The sequence below is a fragment of the Bidens hawaiensis genome, unplaced genomic scaffold, assembly GCF_021521415.1.
Source record: "Bidens hawaiensis isolate Kalapana, Puna unplaced genomic scaffold, B.hawaiensis_p1.1 tig00007499_1, whole genome shotgun sequence".
Taxonomy (NCBI): Eukaryota; Viridiplantae; Streptophyta; class Magnoliopsida; order Asterales; family Asteraceae; genus Bidens; species Bidens hawaiensis.
In genome coordinates this window covers 301461-311823 of record NW_027491525.1, presented here as the reverse complement: position 1 = coordinate 311823, position 10363 = coordinate 301461, and the positions used below count along the sequence as shown (strand labels likewise).

Genomic DNA, 10363 nt, shown 5'->3' with positions numbered 1-10363 from the left:
CACAATTGATAAGGAATTGAGATTATGAATACCCGTATCATTGTCAAATATCATCAGTATTAACTCATGTTCAAAAGGTCCTTTATTTATTTTATGAATCATGTGTTAAATAATAGCTTTGAACCATCATGTGGGGAATTAGATTCATGTCGACGATGAACAGAACTCTAAACCAGTTTTAGCATGCAGTTTTAACTTTCAATTGATTGGATTTTGTGGCGACAATGAATAAGAATAGAGTTGCATTGAGATAGAAGAAGATGCATACTATTTTTAATAAGACGTAGATTTTGTCAACTTAATTTCTACGCATTTCAATTCCTTTAATGATTTTACTAACCAAACACATCACTTTTAATTGAACTTAATTCCAGTTTTCTCATATTCCAATTCCTTTTTCACCATATTGCTAACCAAGCAACCCTTATATGAATAAGTGAATAACTCTAAACAGAGTCATTAAATTTGTTATTTAAGTAATTTTGGTGCACAGAGCATGGTTACTTAATACAAGTAGTTGAAAAACAGTAAAGAAAATACAACTATTTAAATATGGAAGTTACCTTCTTAAATTACTTTTCATCTCGATACATATTTTTTTTGAATGATTTTAGCGCAACTAGTTGTCAACAACCTTGAAAGGCTTGTCATCCGCTGATCCGCATATAGCCCACCTTACTTGAGAGTTCGAAACCTAGAAAAATGGTATTCTGTTTTGTTGGAATCGAATCCCCAAGAGTTCCGCACATTTCTTGCCAAAAAAAATGATTCAAACTAAGTACATTCTCGTATTCTCACAATTAACCCAACCAATATTGACCAATTGAGCTTAGGATAATCGACAATAAAAACTTTATATTTATAAATAATAATCAAAAAATGTTTTAAACAATGCATTTAGTCAAATTTTGCGTTCACTTTATAACAAAAAAAAAAGTACACACGTTGTCTTCAAAGTCTTGAAAGTAATTTGTTAAAACTGTGTTACATATTTCAAAAAAAAAAGAGAAAAAGTAAATGTTTTACACTGTTCATTATTTATTAAAAGAGTCAACGGTCAAACAATAAAAAGCAGTTGGTTGCATGCACATATGGTCTCAAAAAGTCCTTGTCTCCACAACTCTTAAATCTCTTACACACACACTCAGCTGACAGCTCGGCTTACACGGCTCAATCAAGCCGTTCATCATTCTCTATTCTTTCTATATAAACAACCCATTCATCAGCTTCCATCTTATTATTGTCAACACTCTCAATCTCTCTCTTGATCTGCATATCAAGTTTATAAGTTAAACATAGAAGAAAAAATATATATTTACTTGTGCTAATGATGGCTAACAATGAAGATTTGGGCTTGAGCCTTAGCTTGAACTTTTCGGCTGCGGCCGGGACGAATCCGTCATCAATTCGGATGAATTTGATGCCCGGATTGGATTCGTCGTCCGCGGCGTTTAATCTTCACCATCGGACGACGAATTGGTCCGATTCGTACCCGAATTCATCAGGTGATTATTTTGTTACAAATTTTTATAATTTGAATATAGTAGATCTATGACAATTCTTAGATTCTTCGGTTATTTATTTAGATCTAGGGGTGTGCGCGGTTTTGTTTGAGTCGTTTTGGGCTAAAGCCGAATGTAAAACCAGAACTTCGGTTTTTGAATATTGAAAATTATTTGGTTTTGAGTTTTCCGGTTCAGGTTTTCAGCTTTGTCATTTAAGCTTGAAAATTTTGAACATTAAAAAAGTTGACTAAAAATAATGAATTTGGGTGTGAATCATTTTGTTAACTAATAACTAATTAATTACCATAAATCTGGATAAGTATTTGAGTTACATATTTATTAAATTTTGTTGTATTACTTAAATTAAAAATAAAAAAGAAAATCTATAAATCTGGCCAAGTTCGATATTATTACATACAAAACCGAAACCATCGGTTTTTGTTTCTGTTTGGTTTTTCGGTTTCGGATAAGTTTTTTCAGATCTGAAAACGGATACTAATTAGAACAATTACATGCAGATCGGAACAACGTTGACGCGTTTAAAGTCGAAACGAGGTCGTTTTTGAAAGGAATCGACGTGAACCGGATGCCGCCAACGGCGGCCGAAGCGGAGGAGGAGGCCGGTGTCTCATCGCCAAACAGCACTATCTCGAGCATCAGCGGGAAGAGAAGCGAAAGAGATGTCGTCGTTAATGAAAACGACGTCGAACGAGCTTCTTCTCGAGGAATTAGCGACGATGAAGACGGCGATAATTCCCGAAAGAAGCTTCGGTTGTCGAAAGACCAGTCCGCGGTGCTAGAAGAGAGCTTTAAACAGCATAACACTCTTAATCCTGTAACCGTGCTTAAAAGCTTCTACAATTATATTTTATTAAATATAAAAACCCGACTAGCAACAAACTAGACGGAAAAAAAATAAAGTAAATAATAACTAATAAGTTAGTGGTTATTAATTTGTGACAGAAGCAAAAGCTGGCTCTGGCAAAGAAACTCGGGTTAAGACCACGTCAGGTGGAAGTATGGTTCCAGAACCGGAGGGCACGGTTAGTAACATTTCTCTTTTTTAAGGGTATATTCGGTATTTTTGGAAATGAATTAAATTACTAAACTTGATTATTTGTGGTGTTTGTAGGACTAAATTGAAGCAAACAGAGGTGGATTGTGAATTTTTGAAAAGATGTTGTGAAAATTTAACAGAAGAAAATAGAAGGTTACAAAAGGAATTACAAGAACTAAGGGCTTTAAAACTTTCGCCGCAATTCTATATGCAAATGGCCCCTCCGACCACCCTTACTATGTGCCCCTCGTGTGAGCGCGTGGCGGTCCCACCGCCAGAGAAGCCGTCAACCACCAACATAACCGAGCCCACTTTACAGCTACGAACCAAAACTAACACCGGGCATTACCGTTCAACCCCTGGCCAGCACCTACCAGCCAGGTCTTTCATCCTCGAGCATGATTGGTCAGAAGGGTATTTTAGTCATTTTAGTTTATCGAAGAAAGGCGTATGAAATGAAATGTTTGGAGTTTGGTTGGTTGATTAGGATCTATAGATTTGGTCTAATTGACCAATTTGAATGTGGGGTTTATTTTATATTTACTATAAGGTTAGATTTGTAAAATTTTAGTTTTTTTGTAGTGTTTATACTTTATAATATTATTCTTCTTCCCAGATTTTTAAGAGAAGAAAAAGACAATGCTCATTGTTTGAAAGGGGAGGAAGAGATGTGTTATTAGGGTTGTAAATTCCCCTTACTAATTAAATATTTGTTAATTTCTCCCAGTCTTAATTTAATAAGAAAATTGAACTTTATTTCTATTTGAAAAGTATTTAAAAAAAACAAATTGAATATCTTTGTAAATGATTATAGCTGTGCTGTTGTCACATGCTTCAAAATCATTCAGATATTCTCATGAATAAAAAATAAAAAATATTTGAGTCTGAGTTGGTTTTAAACTCCTAATCATTAAAAATGAATAAAAAAACAAATATGCTAAATGGAAAAAAAGAAAAATTGATAAATGAAACTTAGGTATTTAGTCTGGCTTAATGACACCAACGAGTTAGATAAGACTATCTTTTCTAAGGACGAAGGTTCAAATTCAATAGACGTAGAAACATATATAAATTGTTATGAGTAAAGTAGAGAGTGTGCGAGTTAATGTTATAAAGAAAATATGTGATTATGGCCAAAAGTAGATAAAATTGAAAATAATGATATTTATATACACCCTTGTAAAAGGTTTGTATTTATTTAAAAACATTAAGAATTTTATTATAATTTATATAAACTTGTAACTTCATAAAACTGCAAAGTGGTAACTTGCATTAACCAAGTTTTAAGAGTTTTTCAATTAGGTCACTGAAGTTTTAAAAGTCTTCAAATTAAGTCACGCAGCTTTCATGTTTCATCTAAATTATAGGTTTTAATATTTTTTTTTTAGCATTTTTCTTTTTGTTTCATTTAAAACTGTATCTTTTGTATGTTGAGGTGGATTGGTGGTGTGGATTTTAGGTATTTTTTTATTTTTAATCTAATTAACATTTTTTATATTTTAGTATGTAGATAGGAAATCTCGACCCCTACATCTTCTTCTCCATTTCATTATTGACACAAAAATATTACGATGATGCCTTGATTTGAAGGTTTAGCGACTCAATTTGATAAAATATGCACGAGTGTCTTAATTGGAACGGTTCTAAAACCTATATACTATTCTGTGACAACCCCCCTGCGGTGTAATTAACCACAATTGCTTGAAAGAAAAAAAAATCCTTAGGTGAAATATGAATGTATCGATAACGTGTGGCATAACAAAAAATAAGGAGATGATAATTTATCATGACAAAAACTAATATCTAAAATTGTGTTCATTCTAAAATAATATACATCATGTCAATTCTTAAGATTAAACATTCATATACAACTCTTTAGAAATTAAAACTTCATATATTTTTATCCGAACAAGATTTGTTACTTAAAGGCAAACAAAATGATTATTTTGGGAATTAAGGAGGTTGAAGTTGCTTTTAACTTTAGTATTGAGAGGCATAATGTTAGTTGGTGTTAGGCATTTTGGCAATATAAACCAGAAGTGAAGGTTGATTTGGTAACAAGTTTATTGACTTTAAGATTAATTTTCACAATCAAAATGGTATAAGATGTTATCCTCTACCCATTTCAAAATGATATAACATCAAACTTTTTATTAAGGATAACTTAAAAAGTATTCATATTAGGTTAAAGTATAAATAAATTACAAGAATATTTTGTTTAACCATATATGTACTTTGATTTATGATAGTTTTTTTATCTTAAAGTGTGTACTCAAACTGGATAGAAATATCAATGTCAAGAATGCATATGGTTGTTTTTAGAACCAGGGTTGCAAAGTGCATCCACTCGTTCATCACATAATGCAAAACGTACACATCTCTTAAAAAATATTGAATATCTAATACCATGGTCCTTGTCATGTTATGTTCACATCGGTCATTCAAACAATAAAACGCTATATTAACATTAATCTAAACTACTCAGTTTTTCTTAGCATAAAAACAAAAATTATTGCTAAAGTTTTTCTATCTTCATACTTTGAAGTCAAATCTAATGATTCGATTTTGAAAATCTACACATAACTTACTTAAATCATTTTCTAATAAACCCTTTTGACTTAGAATGTACATCTTTACATGGTTTATTGACTTTGAAAATCTATATGTAAAAGTCATGTAATCAACACCAAAACAATTAGAAAAGTCATGTAAAAATTGAAACTTTGTATATCTAATTTCCAAAAAGAAATTACTATACAAGAAAAAGTTCAGATGGTACCATTATAAAAATATTCATAGTAGTTTATTTTTTATTACTTTAATTATTCTTAGGAGTGACAACTTATAGTAAAACATTAAAACCCCACAAAAGTAACACCGTTGAATATTATTATTAGCTTATGAAGGGAAAAACTTGTCAACACAAAGCATTTACTTATATAAACCCAATGTAAAAAGTTTATAAGAAACATCTTGAAAATAAGAAAAAAAATACATTATAATGAAACTGAATGATACATAAAAAGTTAATATTTTATGAGTCAACATATGATTACTAGGCTTCTCGTATAATTGTAATGAAACTGAATGATAGATTTTTCAGTCAGAGATCTGAAAATCTTAGAGAATGGTTTTCTACTTCATGATGATGTGAGTTGGTTCTTGGTTTTATTAAGTCATAGTGGTTACTCTTTTGACTATGTGTGTATTATGACTTTTTTTTCTTCCCCTACAAACTACGAATATTTTTAAATACTTGTTTTCATTTATTTGAAAGTTAAGTTAAGATACTCATCTTAATTAAAAGCTTAACGTAAATAATATGGTAAAAAAATTGTTTGTTAAATATAAATTTTTTTCAAGGAGTTATATGTTGGCTACCTAAACGAACTCTACTCTATTTCCATATATAACCTTTTGAAATCTATGCGTACAATAAATAAAATACTAACATAATTATTGGATCTAATACTAATAATAGTTATTTAAATAATACATCTATGTGTCAGTTATTCAAAGTTAACAAAGCTAAATTTGACTGATGGTGCGGGTTGATGTATAAGCTTTTTCTTGAAAACGCGCCAGCCTAGAACCCTAAGGTTTAGTACTCGAGTAAATGAGATGCTCTGGTCGTCCAATGCTCACAAGTAATTATAGTTGGTTAAAAATTTTATTTTCAGATTAGTCATTTATAGATATTGAGAGTGAAATACTAAAAAGAAACATTTTAAGCTAATACTAGTTAAAAGGTATATGATTTAAAATATTTAGTTATGAAATTACTAAACGAGTTCTAGAGAAAAATAAATAAATGGCATGTGACATGCTATTTGAAACCAAGTATCAATTGCTTTCAGTTTGATGTATGTAAAGATGCTCAAGGCCCTAAATAGAATATATATCTATATTATCAAAAGACTAACTTATTTAGAATGATATGCCAATTTTCATGCAATTACGGGTACCTACCCACATTCTTATTACTTTTAGCAACATGGTTTAGATTAGACCATGGTAATGAATTAGATTTTAAACTAATTTTGATACTTTTGATTCTCATATTTATGCATTCTAGAATGAGGAATTTGATTTTGTATTGTATAATTCACCCTATTTTATTTTTTACACAATTTAATTATGTTTATTACATGGAGTAAGATTCAAATAAGAAGTTTAACTTTCTTAGGAAGGAGGGTATTTTTGTCAATAACAAATTAAACCCTATAACTATTTAAAACCCACTTTAACTCACCATCTCCCAACCCCCACCGTTACTGTCACCACCCCACCCTCCTACTCATGCAACGGCTCGCCGGAGACACGTCACCATCATTGCGGCCTCATCATGTTTTTGAACTCCATCGCGTAAAGCTCAAGTGAATCCCCAACTGTCGTTCTAACTTAAACGACTGAGATTCGGACGCCACGGCGTCCGCCGGTCACGGTGGCGTTCGTTTTCTCTAGTTAATTCACGAAAAAACACATCAATATTACTTTACTCCAAGCTATGCGTTCGTCATTTTCGGCGTATTGTTTTACCTGTAGGTCGCCGCCGACGTCGGTGGTTCGTAATTTTCCGGCGACTAGTATTCGACAACCATGAGCATGGAATTGATTAAAGGGGTGGTGGTGTTGGACTTTTGGTTCGATATGTTCACATTTTAAAGTGTGTGGTTAATTTGTCGTGCTTTTTCTTTATACAAGTTCACTGTGGTCGTATTTGATTTTTTTAGAGCATATGTAAAACACATTGAACAAATGTAAAAATGTAAAACACAATGGACCAGCCGACCAGATACAATGAAAACACAATTGTGTTTTTTAACTATACAAGTTGTTTTTTGTTTGATTCAGTTAACCAATTTAAAACATAATGATAAATATGTGAAAACACACAATGTGATAAAACACAATTTTTAGTAAAACACAATTATGAAAAACACAATGAAAAAGACACAATGGAAAAAACAATATGAAATGAAAACACAATGTAAAAAACACTATGAAAAAGACACAACGTAAAAAACACAATGGAATAAACACTACGAATATAAAAACACAATGACAAAAACACAATTAAATTACACAATGTAAAAAAAATATGTCGTATAAAAAGATAAAAAAACACTCGTTATTATGGTGAAATTGTTTTGAAAAAAAAAATGTCGTATAAAAAAGTTATGAGCGTTTTAAAATGATGGGGATATTTGACATGTGCCTTACATGTGGAGAGAGAAAGTCAACAAATGTGTTATCCCTATTATATACTTACCCTTGTTTTACACTTGATGATCCCTCTAATCTAATCTCAACCATTCAATTTTAAAATGAATGGACAAAACTATTTCCTATCTTTATTAGGAAACTAATCTTCTTATTATAACTCAACCCTTATTACATATACTCATCTTCTGTCATTTTCTCTTTACCACGATCTATCATTACTATAGAATAAAACAATTCTATACATGTTATATTTAAGCCACTTAATAGTAACAATATTAACATATTTTAAAAGGCTCACAACATTTAAACAACTAATAAACAACAAATCGAGGGCTATTTTCTGTCGTGATGAAAACATTAATGTTCTAGTGAATACGTAGAGTAATAATTATTATTAGAATTTTAATACCACATGAGAAACAATAACATGTCAATACCAGTGTCAAATTAAAGCGAATTAAACGCTAGTCTGATAGTATATTTTTGATCCAAACCTTAACAATGTTACGTTATTTATTTAAAAAATATAAAACGGGTGGCTTAATTGAGTGAGGTATGAAGAAAGTGCCAAACAGTATTTTGAGTAAAATTGTAAGTAAACATTGACATCAAAGTTTTGCTTTCTAACTATTTATTTAGTAGTACAAATGGGTTACTAAACCACAAGCAAACAAAATTATTCTCGAATAAGAAAATTAAGGAAATTGGTGAATCTCGTGCAGGGTTACTGATTCTAAATTTCTAACATTTAATTTTAGATTTACAAATTATATGTGGCTTAGTGGGCTAGTGGCTATGTGACAGAATTTTGTGCTTGTTATTTCGTGTATGGCCCAGCCCAAAAGTTCTCAAACACATAAGCCCACGTCTCTTATAAGGCCTAGTTGACGTTAGAAGTCCCAACTTAGAAGATTGTTTTCATATTATTTTCTTAGAAGATAAAACAAGTTAATTTCAAGATCCAACTAGTGAATGTCATTTACTCGTCTGATGATGGAGGCATAAACTAAACATGGGTCACATAGAATACCAAATCACTTTATCATCTATCTAACTATCTTCAGAAGGTCTTGTACTGTTTTGGTTGAGAAGAAAACTATAGATTTACATTACACAAATCTATAGTAATTTTTTTATTTATATAATTCACATCGCTATTTTCGCAATGATCCGGATCCAAATCCAAACCCTATCTATATTCGCCACCACAACTAGTTCACTTAAATTTCAGTTCATTAATTATAGTTATTATAATTATTTTTTCAAAAACATTAATTACGTTAAAAAGGGTGATGTTTTCGAAGTTTCCTTGCTTTCGGTCATGTTAGATGTTGCTATATAGATCCGGTAGATCGAGTGGCAGGTAACTAACCACTTGCTAGTTTGTAGTGCTTAATGAGATACCACATTTCTAAAGAAAGGCGACGACATCAACCGTTAATATAGATTCCAAGGTTGAAACCTTGGGAATCTAAACGAATAGAGAATATATAGAAGTATTTATAAGTATGTAACTATGTATGAAGAAAAGAATTTTTATCAGAGAAGTAAAAAAAAACCAGTATGGGACTCGTAAACCGATTTTTGACCCAGCCCACTCCACCAATTCACCGGACCTAGTCCGTGAATTAGTATACTAGTTCATAGTCACATTTGCTTAAACCGGTTTGGACCTGACCTGATTTTATAAAATACCTTTTTTCCTCGAATCCGGTTTATTACCTGAACCAAATTGAATTGATAGGATAGAAAATTGTCCTCCTAAGCCGGTTTATAACCCAAACTGGTTTATATCACATGTTAATAAACCAGGTTTAGTTTATTACCTGAACCGATATTTTAAATAAACCGGTATTGCACACCTCTATTTTGTGTGAAGGAAGGAGAGTTGTTAGTTAGGAGTTAGGAATTGGTTTTTGGTGGGTAAAGTCTTATTTTATAGGAAACTAGCTATGTGCCTGCGCGATGCAGCGGGGCGCGTACACAACTCTCTATTGAAAGCATAATCTGTGTCGGTACATACGTCACTTGATGATAGTGCGTACGTAGCCTAAAACTGGACGCGTAACTCGTGCAAAGCCAGTTGCGTGTTAACGAAGATTGAACACACGTTACCGGACGGGAATGTACGTTACCGACATCAAAACATGCTTAACCAACACCACACGTGTAATTCATTCTGATTAACGGTGTAGGGCGTTGGTTTGAGCCCTTACCAAGATTAGGTTATGTGCGTTACGTGGTGTTGGTCTGTTGGACACGTGTTTATAGACCCCGGTACATGTAAACAACGATATATGCGAAACATGTAACGTAAATCAAAAAGCAAACCTGAAATATACAATAATTTGAAATCAATCATTTTATAAACCAACCCGTTTTGGCCCCAAACCCGTTCCGTCTCGACAGCATTCTAACCTAGCCCCTTTCTACTCGAACTCGAACCAAATTAACCATAATTTTTGTGTCGACTCATTTCGACCCTAATGTACTTTTACAAATGACTCAAGCGCGCCCGACTCGACATGTTACCCGGTTCTAAATGGTAAGCGCGTAACATGCTAACTTTTTAAAA

The 10363-nt window shown here is 32.1% G+C and overlaps 1 protein-coding gene across 1 annotated transcript; it reads left to right on the top strand.

Annotated features, from left to right (window-relative positions):
- The first annotated feature begins 1255 nt into the window (after window positions 1-1255).
- On the top strand, window positions 1256-3077 carry LOC143635421 (homeobox-leucine zipper protein HAT4-like). Its single transcript, XM_077103263.1, has 4 exons — window positions 1256-1505; window positions 2024-2340; window positions 2469-2548; window positions 2638-3077. The coding sequence occupies exons 1-4, from the start codon at window positions 1328-1330 to the stop codon at window positions 3014-3016; spliced, it is 954 nt and encodes a 317-aa protein (XP_076959378.1). The 5' UTR covers window positions 1256-1327; the 3' UTR covers window positions 3017-3077.
- Window positions 3078-10363: the final 7286 nt, after the last annotated feature.

Bases quoted from the DNA above. Each gene is read 5' to 3' on its own strand.
- LOC143635421 (XM_077103263.1), top strand. From the start codon at position 1,328: ATGATGGCTAACAATGAAGATTTGGGCTTGAGCCTTAGCTTGAACTTT. The intron at 1,506-2,023 runs GTGATTATTTTG...AATTACATGCAG, and splicing joins TTCGTACCCGAATTCATCAG to ATCGGAACAACGTTGACGCG. The intron at 2,341-2,468 runs GTAACCGTGCTT...AATTTGTGACAG, and splicing joins AGCATAACACTCTTAATCCT to AAGCAAAAGCTGGCTCTGGC.